The 23,574-nt window shown below is 36.1% G+C and overlaps 2 protein-coding genes across 4 annotated transcripts in view; one reads left to right on the plus strand and one right to left on the minus strand.

Moving 5' to 3' along the window:
* Positions 1 to 22,684, minus strand: LOC110446275 (nucleolar protein 8-like). 3 transcript variants are annotated; one of them, XM_021491357.1, is made up of 16 exons: positions 22,536 to 22,684; positions 17,292 to 17,354; positions 16,447 to 16,525; positions 15,096 to 15,249; positions 13,931 to 13,999; positions 11,594 to 13,555; positions 10,524 to 10,733; positions 9,426 to 9,551; positions 8,641 to 8,731; positions 7,747 to 7,867; positions 7,207 to 7,305; positions 6,145 to 6,374; positions 2,317 to 2,440; positions 1,589 to 1,665; positions 1,180 to 1,262; positions 1 to 311 (listed from the first exon to the last, which is right to left on the minus strand). In XM_021491357.1, exons 3-16 carry the CDS (start codon positions 16,452 to 16,454, stop codon positions 231 to 233), a joined length of 3,435 nt encoding a protein of 1,144 aa, XP_021347032.1. In that variant the 5' UTR covers positions 16,455 to 16,525; positions 17,292 to 17,354; positions 22,536 to 22,684; the 3' UTR covers positions 1 to 230. The 3 variants fall into 3 exon arrangements, with proteins under 3 accessions (XP_021347032.1, XP_021347016.1, XP_021347023.1); XM_021491341.1 differs by lacking the exon at positions 22,536 to 22,684 and adding an exon at positions 21,847 to 22,175; XM_021491348.1 differs by lacking the exons at positions 17,292 to 17,354; positions 22,536 to 22,684 and adding an exon at positions 21,847 to 22,175.
* The window catches only part of LOC110446293 (centromere protein P-like), a 14,660-nt gene continuing 13,530 nt past the window's right edge, over positions 22,445 to 23,574 (plus strand). Inside the window, exon 1 of the mRNA XM_021491372.1 lies at positions 22,445 to 22,517. Coding sequence (XP_021347047.1) covers positions 22,453 to 22,517 — 65 coding nt within the window. The 5' untranslated portion in view covers positions 22,445 to 22,452. The remainder of the gene's footprint in view (positions 22,518 to 23,574) is intronic.

Genomic DNA, 23,574 nt, shown 5'->3' on the forward strand with positions numbered 1-23,574 from the left:
CTTAAATATGAATTTATTCATTCTTTCTTTCTCTTGTACAAATGATACGAATCCCTTCCTTCATCATCAGCACATGAGCATCATTAGTAGCTGAATAAGTACGACAAAAACAATTAGTTGTACAAAATTATCCATTACAGTAATAGAATAATATAAATATCCTAATCTTCAAAATCATTGAGTGTATTCTTGAATAAAATAGATTTACATCGTGAGAACAGATAACATCCTTATTGTCGTTTCGCCGTCATCTTTTTCTTCTCTAGTGCTCGTTTATTCCTCACAGCTCTCTTGTGTTTAGCATGGTAGGCCTACAGTACAACAAAAACACACTGTCATGGCATCTCATATACTGCAAATGTTTTAATTTTAGTGAGTACTTCTTTCTGTGTGATTCAAATGACTCATCCAGTAGAACGTGGTTCTCAAAATTAACAATATATACACACTTCTTATGACTGTATTAACGTATTTTCTATATTTTAATTTGGTAACAACCTTCTTTGAAAATGTAACTACAGTATATCACAAAAAGAAGTGTATATCTCCAAAAATACAAATGATTCACAATATGCATTAAAGCAGAAACATGTATACCACCACATCAACTCGAGGACAAAATTGGTAATAAACTTAAGTTGATATGAAAAGAAAACACGAAATGAGGATACATTAAAACAAAAGGAGAAACATCATGAACAGACAGGCAACATTGATCAGTAAAGAGAATGTTCAAAGGGCTAGCAGTGACAAACAGGGCAATGAAGGCAGCCATACAGAGGCTTAGCCAAGTAATATAGGGCAGCCAAGTTTCGTACCGATACGTGAAATGGTTTTAGAGTTATGTGTATCATCAGAAAAAACTGAGAATTTGTAATTTTAGCTGTATGTTCCCATGAAAACAGGGGGGGGGGGTATCCAAAATATCAAAAGCAGAACTTTGGCACTGTTTCAGACATGTGTACAAAGTTTTAGAGAGATGTATGAAACTGTTTTAAAGTTATGACTCAGAAAAAACCAGGAAAATGAGAATTTGGTATTTGTTATAATGGTATTGGTAATTCCCAAATACCAGCATGCACTTTGTTATTTACTCAGTATGACAAGCAGTTTTATGCTAAGACAGAAAATGGAGTGAAAATAGAAAGAACAAAGTAAACAAGATTATTGTGTACTGACCTTGATGAGGTCAGGTCTCCGTTCCTGCCAATGTTCGCGGATCTCCTCTATATCCTCCTGTCTACAAAAGCTTGCTATCCCCTCTGATAAACATAAAGTTGACAATTTAACACAATTTTGTCCCAATTACAAACTTTGTGATTTTTCTTTCTTCAAAAATATGATTAATTTAGTCTTTCTGGATTATTTCTAAAGTTTAATAATATTATATTTTCACCTATGATATGTTTTTGGGCATATAGCACAACTCAACAATTTAATGGTTATAAAACATTGCATCAAAAGCTGTTAAAGCATGTTTCTTTTTCATTTGTAACCCACCCAGGAAATTATATGAAATGATATTACTAGTGGTATCTATTCTGAAACTTGGTGGACTTATTCCAACCAATACAAACAGTATACCTACCTTTGATTCGCTCGTCGTCTTCCGTAAAGAAAAAATCGTTTTTGTTTTTTGTAACAGACACAGATTTCTCCTCTTGCCTACAAGTATCACAAAACAACATTCAAGTAGATGAATAAGTTAAGAATATAGTAAATAATTCAACTTTGTATTAACCATGTCATCTCAGAAACAACATGCTTTTACACTAAATCTACTATACATTTTACATAGGAGACCAACATGCTTTTACCTTGATAAAGTATATCAGTACTACCAATTCTCTACCATCAGACAGAGATATCAACACTTCTGGTCAGGGAAAGATATCTCTGTCTTACCCTAGGGTAAAGACGGGGATACCCTGTTATAACAACTGTATGACGCCACGTCAACAATAGTAGATCATGGAAGATAAATCTGCTGGAAATTATGAAAGCTATGCTTGCATTTCATGAAATTACCACTTATATTAAATAAAATAATTTTGGTAGAAAAAAAATTAATCCACACAGAGTAAGAGAGAAAATCTCAACCCTCGGGGTAAGATTGTTAAAAGTCTGGCTCTCGACAAAGCCTCTGGCTAGACATTTAAGAATCTTACCCCGACGGTTAAGATTTTTCTGTCTGACCTCCAAGGTTGGGAAAGATTATATCAATCACAATAGAATATCAGTTTAATGAATTCACAGCAGCACCTAAGTGTACAAAACTATTAAACACTTCTACAGTGGACTTTTTGAAGCTCGTACTTGGAACCCTCTCCTCCTCCTTCAGTGTCTTTCTCCTCGTCGCTACCATCACTCAAGTCTTCCTCGTCACTACTGTTTTGGACATTTAATCCCTTCCACTTATTAGTGGGTGCTGTAGGTTCATCTGAAAGATTAAAAATCATTCTAACATTATGTTAGATGTTATGCAAAATTTGAAGATAAGGCTGATATGCTTTTTTTTGTTGAGTTCTAGAGTTTTATACTTTAATTGTTGGGGGATGGGCCCTATTTTTAGTGTTTTGAAATCTGACAATAATCAAGGAAGGTAATTACAGTAGAGGGGGGAGGGGCATTTTATGGAATTCAGAAATCATACAACTATCAGGGGAGGCAACTACAGCAGGGGGGGGGGGGGGGGCATTTTATTGGATTTTGAAATCTGACAACTAACAGGGGAGGCAACTACAGTAGATTTTGATTTTAAACGAAAAGAAAAGAATATAGACATATGTGTGTTTCCATTTTGGGTAGAGGAATTTTGAAATTAGTTATGGCTTGATTACTGGAATAATTACTTTTATTGAAAAGGTCAATCTGTTCCTTAAAACGACCACTAGATAGTGAGACAGTGGGGCCCCGTATTGAAAAGGTCAATCTGTTCCTTATAACGACCACTAGATAGTGAGACAATGGGCCCCCGTATAGAAAAGGTCAATCTGTTCCTTATAACGACCACTAGATAGTGAGACAATGGGCCCCCGTATAGAAAAGGTCAATCTGTTCCTTAAAACGACCACTAGATAGTGAGACAATGGGCCCCCGTATAGAAAAGGTCAATCTGTTCCTTAAAACGACCACTAGATAGTGAGACAATGGGCCCCCGTATAGAAAAGGTCAATCTGTTCCTTAAAACGACCACTAGATAGTGAGACAATGGGCCCCCGTATAGAAAAGGTCAATCTGTTCCTTAAAACGACCACTAGATAGTGAGACAATGGGCCCCCGTATAGAAAAGGTCAATCTGTTCCTTAAAACGACCACTAGATAGTGAGACAATGGGCCCCCGTATAGAAAAGGTCAATCTGTTCCTTAAAACGACCACTAGATAGTGAGACAATGGGCCCCCGTATAGAAAAGGTCAATCTGTTCCTTAAAACGACCACTAGATAGTGAGACAATGGGCCCCCGTATAGAAAAGGTCAATCTGTTCCTTAAAACGACCACTAGATAGTGAGACAATGGGCCCCCGTATAGAAAAGGTCAATCTGTTCCTTAAAACGACCACTAGATAGTGAGACAATGGGCCCCCGTATAGAAAAGGTCAATCTGTTCCTTAAAACGACCACTAGATAGTGAGACAATGGGCCCCCGTATAGAAAAGGTCAATCTGTTCCTTAAAACGACCACTAGATAGTGAGACAATGGGCCCCCGTATAGAAAAGGTCAATCTGTTCCTTATAACGACCACTAGATAGTGAGACAATGGGCCCCCGTATAGAAAAGGTCAATCTGTTCCTTAAAATGACCACTAGATAGTGAGACAATAGGCCCCCGTATAGAAAAGGTAGTTGGACAACGGCATTAGCGGTGGCTGGATAGTTGGATAACAGGTTAAGTGGTGGCTGTATTTATGAGGTTGAAAACACTGTTATGTATTTATATACATGTTCATGTGAAGAGACATATAACATTAGCAAAAAGTTCACATCAAAGAATATGATTTAATCATGTTCTGCATCTGTATTTCTTAATTTATCATGTATTTCTTAACCTACCATGTATTTCTTTACTTACCATGTATTTCTTTTACTTACCATGTATTTCTTTACTTACTATGTATTTCTGTATTTCTTTACTTACCATGTATTACTGTATTTCTTAACTTACCATGTATTTCTTTACTTACAATGTATTTCTTTACTTACCATGTATTTATTTACTTACTATGTATTTCTTTACTTACCATGTATTTCTTTACTTACCATTTATTTCTTAACTTACCATGTATTTCTGTATTTCTTACCTTACCATGTATTTCTTAACTTACCATGTATTTCTGTAATTCTTAACTTACCATGTATTTCTTTACTTACTTTGTATTTCTTTTGCTTACCATGTATTTCTTAACTTACCATGTGTTTCTTTACTTACCATGTATTTCTTATTATCATGTATTTCTTAACCTACCATGTATTTCTTTACTTACCATTTATTTCTTAACTTACCATGTATTTCTGTAATTCTTAACTTACCATGTATTTCTTTACTTACAATGTATTTCTTTACTTACCATGTATTTCTGTATTTCTTTACTTACAATGTATTACTTTACTTACGTATTTCTTTACTTACAATGTATTTCTTTACTTACCATGTATGTCTGTATTTCTTTACTTACCCTGTATTTCTTTACTTACTATGTATTTCTGTATTTCTTTACTTACCATGTATTACTGTATTTCTTAACTTACCATGTATTTCTGTAATTCTTAACTTACCATGTATTTCTTTACTTACCCTGTATTTCTTTACTTACTATGTATTTCTTTTGCTTACCATGTATTTCTTAACTTACCATGTATTTCTTTACTTACTTTGTATTTCTTTTGCTTACCATGTATTTCTTAACTTACCATGTGTTTCTTTACTTACCATGTATTTCTTCAGCATCATCATGGTCCTCTACTATGTATTTCTTTACTTACTATGTATTTCTTTTGCTTACCATGTATTTCTTTACTTACCATTTATTTCTTAACTTACCATGTATTTCTGTATTTCTTAACTTACCTAGTATTTCTTTACTCACCATGCATTTCTTTACTTACCATGTATTTCTTTACTTACAATGTATTACTTTACTTACGTATTTCTTTACTTACAATGTATTTCTTTACTTACCATGTATGTCTGTATTTCTTTACTTACCCTGTATTTCTTTACTTACTATGTATTTCTGTATTTCTTTACTTACCATGTATTACTGTATTTCTTAACTTACCATGTATTTCTGTATTTCTTACCTTACCATGTATTTCTTAACTTACCATGTGTTTCTTTACTTACCATGTATTTCTTATTATCATGTATTTCTTAACCTACCATGTATTTCTTTACTTACCATTTATTTCTTAACTTACCATGTATTTCTGTAATTCTTAACTTACCATGTATTTCTTTACTTACTATGTATTTCTGTATTTCTTTACTTACAATGTATTTCTTTACTTACCATGTATTTCTGTATTTCTTACCTTACCATGTATTTCTTAACTTACCATGTGTTTCTTTACTTACCATGTATTTCTTTACTTACTATGTATTTCTTTTGCTTACCATGTATTTCTTAACTTACCATGTATTTCTGTAATTCTTAACTTACCATGTATTTCTTTACTTACTTTGTATTTCTTTTGCTTACCATGTATCTCTTTACTTACCATGTATTTCTGTATTTCTTACCTTACCATGTATTTCTTAACTTACCATGTATTTCTTAACTTACCATGTGTTTCTTTACTTACCATGTATTTCTTTACTTACCATTTATTTCTTAACTTACCATGTATTTCTTTACTTACCCTGTATTTCTTTACTTACTATGTATTTCTGTATTTCTTTACTTACCATGTATTTCTGTATTTCTTAACTTACCTAGTATTTCTTTACTCACCATGTATTTCTTTACTTACCATGTATTTCTTTACTTACAATGTATTACTTTACTTACGTATTTCTTTACTTACAATGTATTTCTTTACTTACCATGTATTTCTTTACTTACCATTTACCATGTATTTCTTTACTTACAATGTATTACTTTACTTACCATGTATTTCTTTACTTACCACGTATTTCTTTACTTACCATGTATTTCTTCAGCATCATCATGGTCCTCTACTTTCCTGCCAAAAGCAGCCAACAGGGAAAACTCCCCCGTTTCTGTTTTGCTGTCATTGTCATCAGACGTCTTAAAGGCATTATCTAGTGCAGAACTGACTTCATAAAACTTTTCACCGCTGACGACAGGTAAAGGTTCGGCTTCCTCTGTCTCGGCCCCCTCCTCAGCTTTCTGTTTCTTTGACTTATTCTTTTTGCTAATTCAGATGTAAAGAATATATATCTGTCAATCAAGAAAATGTTTGCTTATGGAATAAGCATTGTATACTTGAACAATTTAATGCACAATAAAGCTGATCCTCTTTATACAACACAGATAGGATCATTATATGGGACAGTATACTGATGCAGCTTGTCCACACATTTCTGGGTTATTCACACAGGCTATATATTTACTGTGAATCAATTTAAAAAAAAACATTTTTGTGAGAGATAACATTTTCATGATGGGGTCTATATTCAACCCCCACCTTGACTCCGTTTATTGTTTCACCATTAATAGATAAATAACTATATGAGCAATAACTGCAGATATAACTATTTACAATTATCTCTGATAGGAAAATAAACCACTGTCCATAACACTGGGTAGAGACACTAGAATGACACAAAAATGTCACCAGTAAAATACATATTTATTTATGATTTAATTTAGGTGTCTGGAGTAAAATATTAACTTATATGAATTCCTTACATATTTACTATGAACTTGAAATCCTGAATGAAAGTTTTCCCTAGTAAAACCTACAGGCATAAAGAAGTATAGTACACACAGATATCCAGTGTTTCAAAGTAATGAAGTGTTTCTTTTTGCACTCATAAAAAATAATACAATTGTCCCAAAAAATAAGGTCCCACAAGTTATGTAATCATATCAATTAGGACATTGTTATACAATTTGTCATTAAAAATTTCATACTTATTCATGCATTTTTCATTAAGCAGGTTCTGAGTCCATACAACCTATCCTCATGTCAAAGGTGACCATAACATGTCACTATTGATTTTCTACTATTAAAGAACACTTACTCTACTATGTTTTTCTTTTGACCTGCATCTGTGGTTGGCTGGATTTCAAAGTTTTTGTGGTCTTCCCTACTAGGGTCATACTGCAAAGCTGATATATCCCTGGAACATCACATGGACAGAATGAAAATGTATATTATGGTTAAGGTGCTAACTAAATTTCAAATCCTGACACTCATAAATGTTAATATACAAAGTCTATATATCAATCCTGAAGTACCACATTTTTCTCTCCTTGTATGGAGGTATAACACTTGCAGGAGTAAAATACAATGGCATACAACCAACAGTCATTATAAAACACTACTATACTGTGGCACTATATTCAAAGGTAGAATTAACAGATTTTGATCACATGACCGAATAAAAAATTCTCTCGTTTCAAAAAGTGTCAATGCTTTTTGAGATTATTTTAAATTTTCAATTATTTTAAAAAACATTTCAAGACAGCAGCTGTGAGGCCATATTGGATTCGGAAAATTGTTCAAGACCATGATCATTTCCACAAAAATGTAACAGTTTCATGTTCAGCAAATATCTTACTTGAATTGTTTCTTCAACCGGTCTTTCTTGTCAGTTACCACGGCAACTTGAACTCCTACCACTTCTTGTAGTACCTTCAGATTTCTCATCTTTTCATCTTCTACCTCCTCGTTACTGCCCTCTGTACAGCGAAGCCAACAACATTAGGCATTTCAAACATATACAGCATCATTTAAAAGTGGCAATCAGACTTGATCATTAATTCTAAATTTTCCAAATTGATATTGACATAAGATAATCACTGTTATTACTGTACATGTACCCAGTAAACCATGCTTTAGTATGGACATATTGGGATATATTGACAGTCCACCCATAACTTGATCTGCATAATGTTTCTTTATGTACTGTAGTATATCTTTCAAATAAGTTCAGCAAATTTGCCAAGACAGCACAACACTTGGAGCATCCTCAAGTTATACGCGGACACAGAAAGCAAAAATACACATCAAAAGGAGGAACAGGTAAAACAGTGACCGGAAACCCAATGATGATGATCAATTCAGTGTGAATACAATCTCTATCAATAGGCTCGAGTGACATATGAAATATACAACAATACAAATCGCTCACTCAGTTAAAGCTCGACAAACAGACCAGTCAATCTTGAAACGTTGCGACGTGTATTCATACGTACATTGTTTGTGTTTAAAATAAAGTTTTAATACTACATATTTCCAAACTGATGAACCGTATTGCAGATAATCTTCAATTTCACTTTTGCATCAGACTCAATTTGTTAGGTCCCCCAGGGTTTCGCTATTAATGTATCTTGCATTACATACCAGTACATGCCGTTTTACACTTGACCTACATACAGTTTTACACATGACCTACATACATATGTTTTACACATGACCTACATACATATGTACAGTAATCTTATTTTACTACCTCCGTCATCCTGCTCTTCGTCACTCTCCACAAATCTCTTGTCGATTTTGAACCGGGTGTCACTGGAGAATTTCATTTGCAGCTTCATCAACTAAAAACATTCAAAGCAAGCACATTCAATCTACAACTAACCTGACAAAACTTTGTCAACTACAAACAATCGAAAAGAGACATCATTCAGTTTTATCAGTTCATCCAATCAAGGAGAGCTCCTAACCATGAACTGACACTATTATGTCAGACAAATATGCTTTATCTTTGTTTCTGCATACAATGTCTTAAAAATGCTAATTAATATTAAGACATACATTCGTCTCGTATGAATACATCAAGTAATTCAAGATGGGAATAACATTTGTATTCTCAGTACGGTGAGAAAACCATTTGATGATTTTAAAATCAGAGGGAAAAAGGGAACAAGCATTTTCCACGACATAAACTTTATTTTCACGGGAAAGAATAACAATGCCTGCCTGGCTGAACCACTGTAACAGTGTACAACTATTTCAGATGCTTGAAAGATGGGTATTTTACAGAATCTGAAAAAAAATACGACCATCCACCTTAGTCCCTATTAAGAGCCTTCCTCAAAATCATCAACTTCTTTAATGTCCAGGGTGCCTAAAACTAGGTATTCGATACAATGAATACAGTCAACAAAACTAGGTATTCGATACAATGAATACAGTCAACAAAACTAGGTATTCGATTCAATGAATACAGTAAACTTTATCAAGACTAGGTGTGATGTTCAAGCTCAGGTAAGTGTTACATGTTAATCTTACCTTAGATCCCACTTCTCCTTCAAACTGGGGTTTATTTTCGAAGGCATCCTCATCACTGTCGTCGTCTTCACTTGAGGATTCCTCAAACAGGGACATCTTTTCCTTCTTCTCTGCTGCAGAAGCTCCCTGTAAAAACATATCAACAATTTATTATCATTTTGCAATATCTTATAAACCAACTTGTCTAAAATTACCCCTGTATATCCATAATTGTCTTTCTGAACCAACCACAAAAAAATCTAACTTAACTGACCTCTACCTAGCCATGAAACCTGAATAACCATTATATATATCTTAACTGACCCCTCTAGTCTAGTCTTTTAAAGTGACTCCTGTACATCCTAGCCCAAGTTTCCTCTGGCCCTGACACCAGACATTTTCTAGCCCAAGTTTCCTCTGGCCCTAACACCAGACATTTTCTAGCCCAAGTTTCCTCTGGCCTCGACACCAGACATTTTCTAGCCCAAGTTTCCTCTGGCCCCGACACCAGACATTTTCTAGCCCAAGTTTTCTCTGGCTCTGACACCAGACATTTTAACAGATATAGATGTCTGGTGTGGGTTACCAGACATCCATCTGTCAAGTCTGGTGTCAGGGCCAGAGGAAATTTGGGCTACTGTACATCCATGAGACCTGTCAAAACCTATGCCTCTTTATGAAACCTATCTGAATAGACCCCTGTATAATCATGAAACCAGCTGATGAAACCTTGTATACTTGTTTGTACATAGTCCTGGACAAAACCCTATGGTTGAGGTATCCCAATCTCACACTGTAGAGTGACATCCTATACCTTATGACTCGATGTGTAGAAATAGCACAGTTATTAACGATTACTGTCTGGATCAACATATCCATATTTCTGCTCATCATTGGCTATTTTATACAATACTCACATAAAGAATTAGCACAAAATAACAAAGTTCTCATATTCAACAGTAACAATCATTTAACATTTTTTTTAAAAGAACAAAAAGCATTCAAATAAGACTACCACTAATAACAAATTACTGCTAAAATGATGAAGTTTACATGAATTATTTATTGGTCTGCTCTACCTCTCTAGTAAAGATTGCCAGATTGAGAACAATATTTTACCACAGACTGGAGTTTTTCATCACTTTCCTCGTCGCTCTCCTCCTCCTCGCTGCTGTCATCTTCACTATCATCTCCCTCATCACTGTCCTCTAGGTCCCAGGGTTTCTTGTCAGGTTGTTGGGAAGCTGTAGTTTTAGTGACGGGTTTCTGAGCAGTATCGTCATCACCGTCCGAGTCAAACACAATCCTGTTGGACCTCTTTGTGTTGTCCTGTTTGTTTCAGATTAAATTAACATTTAAAACATTTAAAATGTTGAAACTAGTGTTTATTTGTCCTACAAAGATGATCGACATTGTATCGAAAGCAAAAGATTTGGATCGCTTTATTTGTAAGGAAAATTTACAGCTATTTTACTTAATCTTTCATTCCACCGTAGTAAATCCTACAAAGAACTTATATCAACTGATGTCGGTTTTCATATTCAAATTATAGTATTTACAATCTGTAACAATGCTGTTTTTTAGCCCGAGTTTCCTCTGGCCCCGACACCAGACTTAGACATTTGACAGATAGATGTCTGGTGTGGGGTCAGAGCGCACTGCTATATGAAAACGTGGAATTCCCCGACACTATTTGGTATCGGAGAGTTATGAGGTGCTGACAACAAAAATCTACTATGACACAACACATACCTCACCTTTATCGATAAATGGATTATTTATTGATCAAAATCAGCTCTTATTATCACCAACAGCTGCTAAATATTCCGCCAGTAGAGTCCTCGATTTTCAATCATTCAAAATATCCCACCTGAGCGAACGCCATTTTTGTAGGTCATGGTCAACAATAAACCGTACGGATACGGACCGAAAACGGCATATATTATTCTTTGTTTAGAAGATTTCCGGACAGCATCATTTGTTGATTAGTCACTCCCCGATACCAAACGGTCTAATCTGTCTGGGCCAGAGGAAATTCGGGTTAGCTGTTTTTGAACAATTACAACAATAATCTATGCTATGGTTTGTCAAATACTGGTTTTGTCATTATCAAAAGAAAATTTATCAATTCAGATACAGGTCTGAAATCATTGACTAGACACCAATTAGATGGCCTAGACTGCACCTACCGTTGCTGACAGGGCGCGTTTGATGATAGACCTCCGGGCGTTGTATTCCACCTGTTTCAGCCGTAGTGACTCCTGCTTCTTCCTGTTCGCCTCAATAGCCAGCCTCTTTTGGTCCACCTTGTCTTGTGTCTTTCCTTTATTTTCCTTGGTGTCGGAAGCAGAGTTCTCTGTTCTTTCTTGCGCTCCTCGCTTATCTTTGTCCTCCCCTGCGGCGTGACTGTCTTCCTGTTGGTCTTGCTTCCCCTTCCTGATCTTTACCTCCTTGCTGATCTCTGTATTTTTCAATACACCCTTATTTACCCCTGTATCTTCCTCGTCACTACTAGTGCTATCCTCTTCATCACTGTCCTCTTCCTCCTCTTGGTCTGTATCATCAACATCATCAACACTACTACTACTTTCATCGTCGTCACCACTATCACTTGTATCGGTATTTTCATCATCACTTTCAGTGTCCGAGTCTGAATCTTTGGAATTTTCAATTTCAGAATTCTGCACTATCTTTTCCTTAGTCTTGCCATCTTTATTTTCAAAACCTTTATTTGAAGCTAAAAGGTTTGTCTGTTGAGTTTTCTTTAATATTTTTACAGCGAGCTTTTCAAAATCATCCGAATCATCACTGTCATTTGCCTCATAATTGTCGTGCACTTCCATCCAGCTAGCTTGACCCGATACCTCTCCGTCCACCAGCCCTCCACCAAACTCGCTGTAGACACTGTCGGCGAGGGAGGCCTGGAGAGATACAGGTGTTTCTAGTGATCCATATCCCATCACAGTGCCCCCTCCCCGCTGTTTCTTGGCCGAGGCAATGATTACATCTGTATCGGTAGACGACACAGACTCTCCATCAGAATCCTCTTGCACTTCTTTCTCCTTTTCCGGTGCAGTTTTCAACATCGAGGTTTGGAAAAGTGTTCTCTTCACTCCCAACATGGCCTCTTTGTGAGGTTCAGCTGGGGCACTTACTGAACTAGGGCTGGCTGTACTAGTTGGTGCAGCAGACTCCACTTTCTGTTGGCTCTCAGATGACGGATTGTCATACAAATTTCTAGTTCCACCAAAGGCCTGTAGTTTAGGTTTCTTTGTTAAACTTTTCTTCCCCTCAGTGAAACTGTCTGTCCTTTTGTTAGAAGACTTGTTCACAGAAGGGTTTGAAAAATCAGTCTTTTCAACCTGTCCTCCTTTTGGCTTTAAAGACTGATCATGAAGTTGCTCTTCTACTTCAGCCAGTACTTTTGACATTTTTGAAGTACTGGTAGAATTTTGATCAGGCACAGATTTCCTGGACACTGTTTTCTGAGAGGAACTAGCAGAAGAGATATTAGACGTTACTGACTTCACTGAAGTATTCTTCAGAGTAACTGTTTTTTTACACGGACTTAATGACTTTGAATTATCTTCATTTCCCACTGGTTTATCACCTATGTCCTTTTGTCCCTTACCCAATGGTTTCATTATAGGAGTACATTTTGGGTCTGGCAGCATTGTTTGTTTTCCTGTACTGTCATTTCTCTGTTTAACACTGTGGTCCTTTCCTGTTTTGACTGTTGCTTTTTGCTGTAATTTGGGTAAAGGACTGGGAAATGGAGTACTTGTTTTACAGTTCTCTGTGCTGTCCTCATTAGAATCACTGTCCTCACTGAAGTAACTACTCTTCTGGGGAACTTTCAGGAAACTTTTTGGAACCACCTCAAAGTCAGTATTATTAGATGTATTCTCAGCATTAGTTTTAGTGAAAGATTCATAGTAATTGGCAAGCAATTTCATGTCTGCATCAGCTGTTTGTTTCTTTTTCTTCTGCTTCCATGCCGGGAATTCTCCTTTCCTGCGTTTGATCACCTCAGAGTCCTTTGTATCTATTTTCCATGTCAGGTTCTGGACCCCTGTATCTGAGTTTTCCATGTCATCCTCTTTTATCCTCTTAGAATTGTGGCAAAACTTTGAAGGGTCAACCGTCATGAAGTACTTTTGTTAAGGATTATAAATGATTAATCAGTTATATTGAAAATGGTATACAAGATACAAGAAGCTTTATTTAACGTCGAATGGGTCGAACAATAAACATAAGCTCTCAGGAGCTTGTATTTCGACAAACATGATAGCATTGTATCAATAAAGATTTTCCAATACAAAAGAACATATACAAGTACATTGTTCTAAAAGTTCTGTAGCAAGTATATCCTAGTACTTGTATTGATATATTGCTGTACTAAGGAAAGTGAACAGGTAGGGTGAGTTTCACTGACCCCTGCCCCAACCCTCACAATATCCCAATGGATAAGTACACGTCATCCTACTTATGACTATATATATATACATTATTCTTTTAAAGGATATCTTCCTCTTGTCTCGTCTTCGAATGTTGACAATGGGTAACACTCGGCCATATTTTCCAACCACCCAATTCTGAAGATGAAAAAAGACATGTTTTTAACATTTGACTGCACTAGTTATATAAGTTAAATAGTTAAAGGCTAAGGGTTAGAAAGGAAATGTTACAATATTTAAATTAAAATTAAAGGTGATGGAGCCAAGGTCAGGTATAGGTTTGTGGGTTGATCAGTGGGGCGCTTGGCTTTGAGTATGGATACCAAAAGGTATGCAGCGCGATTACAGAAGCTTAATACATATACATTTAAAGTAGAATCAGTGTTGCTTGAGTAAGTTGGTGATTATAATCCTACTTCAAAAATATCTGAACAAGGTTCATCATTTTTGAAGGACATGTTTGTAAACAGTTGATTTTTGCAAAAACACAGAATGAATACTTTTCAACATATCTAACACATCTGATCTCTTTGTCAAGTACAAATGAGACCAGGCTATAGGTCACGTTGTCAAACAAGTACAAATGAGACCAGGCTATAGAGTCATGTTGTCAAGCAAGTACAAATGAGACCAGGCTATAGAGTCATGTTGTCAAGCTAGTACAAATGAGACCAGGCTATATAGTCATGTTGTCAAGCAAGTACAAATGAGACCAGGCTATAGAGTCATGTTGTCAAGAAAGTACAAATGAGAACAGGCTATAGGTCATGTTGTCAAGCAAGTATAAATGAGACCAGGCTATAGATCTAGAGTCAAGTTGTCAATGATCAAAGATCAATCTAGAGATTACAATGATCAAGAGATTACAATGATCAAGAGATTACAATGATCAAGTTCATACAGAACACAAACATGACATGAAGGTTCAATGGTTATATAGTACTGATTGATGTTATTGTAGGGAAATCAGTCTAAATATGGAATTATTCAATTACCGGTTAGGTCAATGGTTACCAATTATTTGTCATATACACGTCATATATATATGTATTGCACATACACTGTATACCAAGATTTATTTAACCAATATTTTCACATGATCAATAATTGTCTAAAATATTTAAATGAGCATTTGGGTTTGAATACTAGTAGAATCACTTTTTACCAAAAGGTCACAATACCATTGCCTCAAGGTCACAATTCCATCTTAACTTCCTACCGACCAGCGACTTACCTTTTCCTCTACATCAACTGGAGTGCCAGGGACGGCGCCTTTCATGTGGAAGTTGTCCACACCAGCTACCCCCTCCAGAGGATCCTGATATACCACTTTCTTGGTTTTTGGTTTTTCCGCCTTCTCAAAGTTATTTTCTCTCTCTTCCTTTAACCTGATAACAAGTTAAAAGGAGTTCAGAAAACAACTGATCTCTAGAATACAATTATGATATATGTATGAATTAATGAATCAACCTCTAGAAAAACATGTTACATGCACTACAAGTACGAGAACTTCTACTTGTGTGAGAACTACTATAAGTATAATTACATCTACTAGTATCAGTCTGGTTACAAGTACGAGAACTTCTACTTGAGAGAGAACTACTATAAGTATTATTACATCTACTAGTATCAGTCTGGTTACAAGTAAGAGAACTTCTACTTGAGAGAGAACTACTATAAGTATTATTACATCTACTAGTATCAGTCTGGTTACAAGTAAGAGAACTTCTACTTGTGAGAGAACTACTATAAGTATTATAACATCTACTAGTATCAGTACGGTAACAAGTATGAGTACTTTGGGATATTTTTATCTACATTATAAGACATTAATGACTAATGATTAATCTCATATTGATGTTACATAAAAATGTACACACTGAAACAATATCTCCCCTACATGTTTAATCTTATACCAACCTTTTTATATAGTAAGACATTAACTGCTCCACTTTGATATCACCAGGGATGTTTTGGGACACAGATATTTGAGCCCTGGACTCATGCTCTTCCTTTAAGACTCATTAAAAACTACTATATCTCTTAATAATGAAAACTCGTCAACATTTTGAAAATGATATGGACGATTTGCATGACAAAATACTACAAAAATAGCAATAATAATTGTTGAAAGACAGACAGATGGACGGAGGGATGGCAGATCATGGACAAAGAGTGATTTGATCAGCCCATCATCTGCTGATGGCGGGTTAAAACATTTGTGGTCGTAATGATCTTTCCATTAGATTTGGATATAACCTGCTTATGTTTAATATCACACTAACCTTTCCATTAGATTTGGATATAACCTGCTTAGGTTTAATATCACACTAACCTTTCCATTAGATTTGGATATAACCTGCTTAGGTTTAATATCACACTAACCTTTCCATTAGATTTGGATATAACCTACTTATGTTTAATATCACACTAACCTTTCCATAAGATTTTGATATAACCTGCTTATGTTTAATATCACACTAACCTTTCCATAAGATTTGGATATAACCTGCTTATGTTTAATATCACACTAACATTTTCATTAGATTTGGATATAACCTGCTTATGTTTAATATCACACTAACCTTTTCATAAAGTCTGCCTTTGCATGTTGTATTTTCAGTTCCTTGCCCTTCCACCTACTTCTGTTCAGTACAGAGAAGCCTGTAACACATCGTATAAATTATATATATAATCATTGGATACATGTACGGTAGGACCTAGTTAAGGGACACATTTACACATTATATATATAATCAGTGGATGCATGTACAGTAGGACCTAATTAAAGGACACATTTACACTTAATATATCATCAGTGGATACATGTACGGTAGCTAGGACCTAATTAAAGGACCCATTTACACATTATATATATAATCAGTGGATACCTGTACGGTAGCTAGGACCTAATTAAAGGACACATTTACACATTATATATATAATCAGTGGATACATGTACGGTAGCTAGGACCTAATTAAAGGACACCCTTACACATTATATTTAGATTGTACATGATGCTGACTAATTCAGAGGTTACGCTCATTTTCGCTCTCTACACCCTTGGAGTATGTCATGATAGCAAAGTCGAAGGCTCAAGGTGCACAATCTTGTGGGTGAGACAAGACTAGTTTGATCCTTTGATGTAATTGAACATCAAAAGAATTTGTCGGTCGTGTAAGGGTAAAATAGATAGGCTTTGAAGTCAGTTGTCTTTCGTCTATAATCTTCAATGGCCAGGTATCAGACGATTGGTCAGGTGGTTTTTTTTACCCTAGACCAATCAAATAGCTAGCCGTGCCCCATCAATTTCGCTATGACACATTCCAGGGGTGCTGAGAGTGAAAGTGAGCTTAACCCCTGGAAAATCGAGGATGGTATAAGTGTATAATTACAGTACATGGCCTGGAAAGAAAGGAATAACCTTACACTTTTTTAAGTTTTCATCTGTAGTATTGACATCAAGGTAAGCAAATGTATTCTCTGGAATTCCTGGGGAAAAAAGAAAATAAATATCATATCAGATGCATATTTAATTATAGAAAAACTACAAAAGTTTCTGAATAAGAAATAATGTTATTAAATATTAAAACCACAGTATGATATATGATTACTGGCTATCAGTCTCTTCACTTCCTGCGCTTTATTCGTTGCACTGGCTACCTGTACGATACAGGTCGCAGTACAAAATTCTGGTATACACATACAAGGCACTGAATGGAACAGCTCCTCAGTACCTACAGGAGCTTGTTACCCTGAATTAGCCGTCACGATCACTGCGGTCGGAGTCAGAATCTTTGTTGTGTGTCCCAAAATCTCGTACTGTGACCTACGGAAACAGATGCTTTGGGAGGGTTTCGGCTATGTTGTGGAATAGCTTACCATCTGCTATATATTAGGAAGTCAAATACCCTGGCCAAGTTCAAGAGGGACATAAAAACTCCCCTCTTAACGTCTGCATTTTAGAATCTTTGCAAAGATGTCATGTAAATACCACCCTTTTATTTGTTCAATTATGTGCACATTGCTTGTTAAATGTATGAAAGTGATTGCAAGCCTTTGTTGTTTGTTTTCACAATTATAACCATTACTATTATTCATGTTGTAAAGCGCCTTAGAGTAATTTTACAAATGATATAGGGCGCTATATAAATGCTGTATATTATTATTATTTATTATTTCACAAATCAATAACATGTATAAGATACAGGCGGGTACTCATTCAGCCAATGTCCTAGCTTGATGTTGCTGAACTAGTGATCATGAGCACATCTACGTCCCCAGGTTAGACAACAACACTTGATGTCAGCTGTGAGGCAGTATTTTGCCATCTGTTACATTATTCTTGTGACTTTGGAATCATGTAGGTCCTCCCTGTGTACCAATGTAACTTTCCTAGCCACTAGCTATATGAACTGTTCAAAATTTCCAATATGAACGACGCACCATTTTGTAGGTTAATGCAAAATACATCGGAGTGACTTATCAACAAACTGTATTGATCCAGACTGAAACTGAAACATTTTTCTATCTAGAAGAAATCTGGACCGCCTCTTTTTGTTGATTTGTCATTCCTGTGTAATTTGTGACACACAAAATGGCATTGATCAGATGGGAAATATTGAACGATTGAACACTGAGGACTCTAATGATAGAATGTAGCAGCTGTTGGGGATAATAAAGACTTTATTGGATAAATAAATAAGCCATTGATTTGATTTCAACAAGCCATTTATCGATATATGTGATGTATGTGTTGTGTCATAGCAGATTTTTGTTGTCAGCGCCTCGAAACTTTCCGACACCAAGCAGTGTCTTAAAATTCCATGTTTTCATCTAGTAGTGAGCTCTGGCCCATCCACGATACTCCAGGAGTTATGCTCACTTTTGCTCTCTGCACTTTTGGAATTGTCACAGCAAAATTGAAGGCACACAACTACCTAGTTAATTGGTCTCAGGTAAAAAAAAAAAACCTGACCAATCAATAAAGCTGATACATGCCCTTTGGAGATTACAGAGGAGGGACACCCGACTGAAAAGCCAGTTGATTTTACCATTACGCTACTGCAAGATTCCTTTGAAGTACATCAAAGGATAAAGCTATAGTCTTCTAGATCTTGTCTAATCCACAAGGTGGTGCACACTGTGCCATTGGTTTTGTTAAGACATATTCCAGGAGTAGAGAGCATAAGTGAGGGGTGGAACCCTGGAGTATTGAGGATGGCTCTTGTCAAAATCATGAAAATGTCTAAGTCTGGTTTCTGGGCAAGAGGAAATTCAGACTAAAGACAATACACTGAAAATGTGTCTTTGACAGGTAATCCTGGCCAGCTGGTAAGGGCAAAATATGAATACGGACCTGACATACTCTGACCACAGGGTTTCGTTACAAATGTTTCTTACACATATGCTATACTGACAGGGGTCACGGTCACAGCACACCTTGTCCCTGCTGGTAGGGCGTAAGAATTGTACCTGCTGCCCCCATTGCATGATCATAAGAGGCGATTAAATTTGGGTCTTATCTTTTTTCTTCTTTCTGAACAACTTTCTTCTTCCTAATGTCTCCTTTGACAATGCCTCACTTTTGGCCTTCAGTTGAGCGTTCACCTCTGTGAGGAAGGCTTTGGGCTCTGTCCCCTGGCCGAGACATACCAGCTAGTCTGTAAAAATGGTAGTTTCTACTTGTTCTAAATGCTCAGCAATTTAGGAGAGGGACGACTGGTTTGCCCGTTGTCAGTATAATTTGAACGGGTGGGGTGTCCTGCTAGGTGTCTTCGGCATTATATTTCAGTGAGGTAGCACTATAAAGTCGGCATCAGAGTAACAATCAGTCGAAACCTAAAAAACTATTTTCCTTTATAAAATCACTGCACACAGATAACACAGGTGTCGCTCCTCTGAAAAAAGAAGGACAGTTTATAGCAGACACAAAACAAAAGGCAGACATTCTCAACACACAGTTCCAATCAGTGTTTACAACTGAATCAAATAACAGCATCCCAGACAAAGGTCCAAGCTCACGCCCTGTGATAACACCACTAGAAATATCATTACCTGATGTCAAGAAACTACTGCATAACATAAACCCACATAAGGCAAGTAGCCCAGATAACATCAGTGGCAGAGTATTAAAAGAACTCAAAAGATCAAACATTCTGCTCCGATTCTTACACTAATCTTTAAAACATCACTTAAAACTGGCATAACACCAACAGATTGGAAACATGCAAATGTAGCACCAGTATTAAAAAAAGGGGAAAAATACAAGCCAGAAAACTACAGCCCAATATCATTGACATGTATTTCTTGTAAACTTATGGAACATATCATCACCAAACACATCATAAACAATCTTGTAAAGAACAATATACTGTATGACCTCCAGCATGGCTTCCGTCAGTCTATAGCTAGATCCTGTGAAACGCAACTCATCTCATTCATTCAAGAACTCGCAGCAAATAATAACAGCAACACACAAACAGACTTAATTATAATGGACTTTGCCAAAGCATCTGACAAAGTTCCTCATAAAAGATTGCTCTATAAATTAAACTATAACGGTATCCGAAACGAAACACTAAACTGGGTCTCTGCCTTCTTAAGTAACAGAACACAAACAGTTGTCCTGGATGGAGAGTCATCTGACCTGGCTCCTTTCACCTCAGGTGTTCCTCAAGGCACAGTTCTGGGCCCAGTATTATTCTTGGTATACATTAATGATCTACCAGAATACTTATCATCCAGTAAGCTCAGACTGCTTGCCGATGACAGTATCATCTACAAAACCATCAAATCCCAAAGTGACTGTGATGCACTACAGTTGGATTTAGATGCAGCTGCTAGGTGGGAGCAGGACTGGTTGATGGCTTTCCATCCAGACAAATGCACAGTCCTTACAGTCTCACAAAAGAAAAAACAGTTTAAACATGACTATATCCTCCACAATCACAAACTTGAACTGGTCTCTTCAGCTAAATATCTGGGCATTACACTACAAGCAAACTTAAAATGGTCAAAACATACAGACAACAGCATAGCTAATGGCAACAAATCTTTAGGCTTCCTAATTAAAAAGAAATTTAAAAACATCATGTCAGAACATCAAGACTCAGGCATATCTGGGACTAGTTCGACCAAAACTGGAATATTCATGTACAGTATGGGACCCTCACACAGTTGAACAAACTTCTAAAATCGAGATGGTCCAGTGACGAGCTGCCAGATATGTCTGTAACAGGTACCATATAACATCAGTAGTCCTACAGATATGATAAATTCACTAAACTGGCCAACACTACAAGAAAGAATACTACGCACAAGATTAATAATGTTCTACAAAGTAGTCCATCAAATTGTAGCAATCCCATCTGCTATTCTCATACCATCAGACAGTAGAACCCGAAAAAATCATAATTTCACTTTCAGACACATTTCAACCAAAAAAGATGCATATAATTTTTTTTATTTTTTCCTTATACCATAACTCAATGGAATGTATTACCAATCCATACAGTCACTGTCACAACAGTCGACACTTTCAGAGAACAGCTCACACCAGCTGTTTCTCCACAAATTCATTTAATTTTTACAAGCCTATGTACATAGTTTTAATCACAATTTAAAATGTATGCATTCCAAATTCATTTTCATAATTTTTGGTATCCTTGTAAATATATATATATATAGCCCACGCTACGCAAAACAGTAAATAATCTTCAGATCATTGAAGGACTACTGATAACCTAAAGAAGAAGAACAGTTCAGACAAACACGAACATATCGCAGCCTCCCAAAACACACGCATGCATCTTGCACACAGATAAGGCCGTCCTTAAATGACCATATCTGTTGATAGGACGTTAAACAACACTAAACCAAACCACAGCACACCTACACTGTGACCCATATCAGTATAGCATATGTGTACTAGACATGATTTGTAATATTAATGAACCCCTTTACTCTGACAGTATGAACTTACCATCGCTGTTTTTCTTGGTTTTGATTTCAATATTGTCAACATTGCCGAATTTTGAAAATCTTTCACTAAGTTCTGACTCAGTTATATTGTTATAAAGACCACCAACAAATATTCTTTTCGTAGAGGAATCCATCTGAAGCGTTATTGTTTGTTTTCCTCAGCAAGAGGTTATGGACAGTTAAATAGGAAAATGTTCGTCACAAAACGGTCAATATACATAAAATCATCTGGATTTTACTCAAATCAATCTCCTGCAACATCATTAAAACATAACAACTTGTGTTTCTTTCCTCAATAGCACTTCCCACGTGGAAAAAAGGTCTCAGAAAATAAACACATTGATGTAGATTGAAAGCTTGAATATTATAAATATTTTTCCTTTCGAACAAACATTCACTTAACCAAGAACCTGGGGATATTTTGTTATATTTAGAATAATATAAATCTTTTATTGATATATATTCAGATCTATAATATCACGAATAAGATGTGTACAAAATATAACAATTTTATATTAGTACATACATTAAAAATTGAAACAAATAACGCTAGTAAAACCTTTCATAAAATTTGAAACAATGAACTCTCCTTTGGAATACAAACAATATGGCGGGAAGTGAAACGGAAGAAATGTCCGCGGAGATGGAAGCTGTTTCACGCAATATAGCAGAGTAATTATTGTTGAATACCTTCGTTTACGGAATCAATTGTGCTGTTTATTCTACTCGTCCGTCAGCTGTTCCGCTTTTGCTTAGTGTCTTCCCTAAATATGTCAATGTGACCATGTGAATGTATGTCCATGCTTAAAATGATGCACTCTACCTTTCAATCCGAATGACTTGTTAATTAACATTACCAAGTGACGTAATAGATCTATATCAATTAAGGATGTACACCTCTGAGAAGTCAAAAATTTCCTGTATTAAACTTTTTTTCTTATATGGATTTTTGGAAAAAGGAGTAAATGGCTTAGTAGAAAATGCAAAAAAAAAACATGCCCGTGTGCTCGTTTTTGTGCTATGATCGGTCAAAGATACCAATTTACCACAACATGTGATTTTAGGTGATTTTTTGGGTTTTGACCACTTGCAGAACAAATTCATATAATTTCTTCCAAGTGTGTTATCAGAAATGTATAAATGTTTGTAGAATTGTTGAAAATATTATTTTCTTCTAAATTATGGAAGTAACATTTCTTAATCTTATTGTTTTAACTGAAAAAGCAGATTTTAGTTACCCCTACCCCCTATTTTTAGCTCACCTGGCCCGAAGGGCCAAGTGAGCTTATCCCATGGTGCAGCGTCCGGCGTCTGTCAACTTTTTCCTTTAAAATGCTACTTGTCCTGAATGGCTCAGAGGATTTTGACCAAATTTGGTCAGGAGCATCATTGGCTAAAGGGTTCTCAGTTTTGTATAAACGGAGGGTATAACCCCCCTGGGGGCAGAGGGGCGGGGCCAAATAGGGGGAAAATAGGTAAATCTTTAAAAATCTTCTTCTTCTCAACCAATAGAAGGATTTTGACCAAATTTGTCCTAGAGCATCTTTGGACAAAGGAGACTCAAGTTTGTATAAACGGAGGGTGTGGCCTCTTTGGGGGCAGAGGGGCGGGGCCAAATAGGGGAAGTAGAGGATTTTTTCTCTCCTACTATACAAGTGAAGGGATTTAAACCAAATGCAGTCTGAAGCTTGGTCAGGAGCATCATTGGCCAAAGGGTTCTCAGTTTTGT

This window comes from Mizuhopecten yessoensis, unplaced genomic scaffold (assembly GCF_002113885.1).
Source record: "Mizuhopecten yessoensis strain PY_sf001 unplaced genomic scaffold, ASM211388v2 scaffold309, whole genome shotgun sequence".
NCBI classification, from domain to species: domain Eukaryota; kingdom Metazoa; phylum Mollusca; class Bivalvia; order Pectinida; family Pectinidae; genus Mizuhopecten; species Mizuhopecten yessoensis.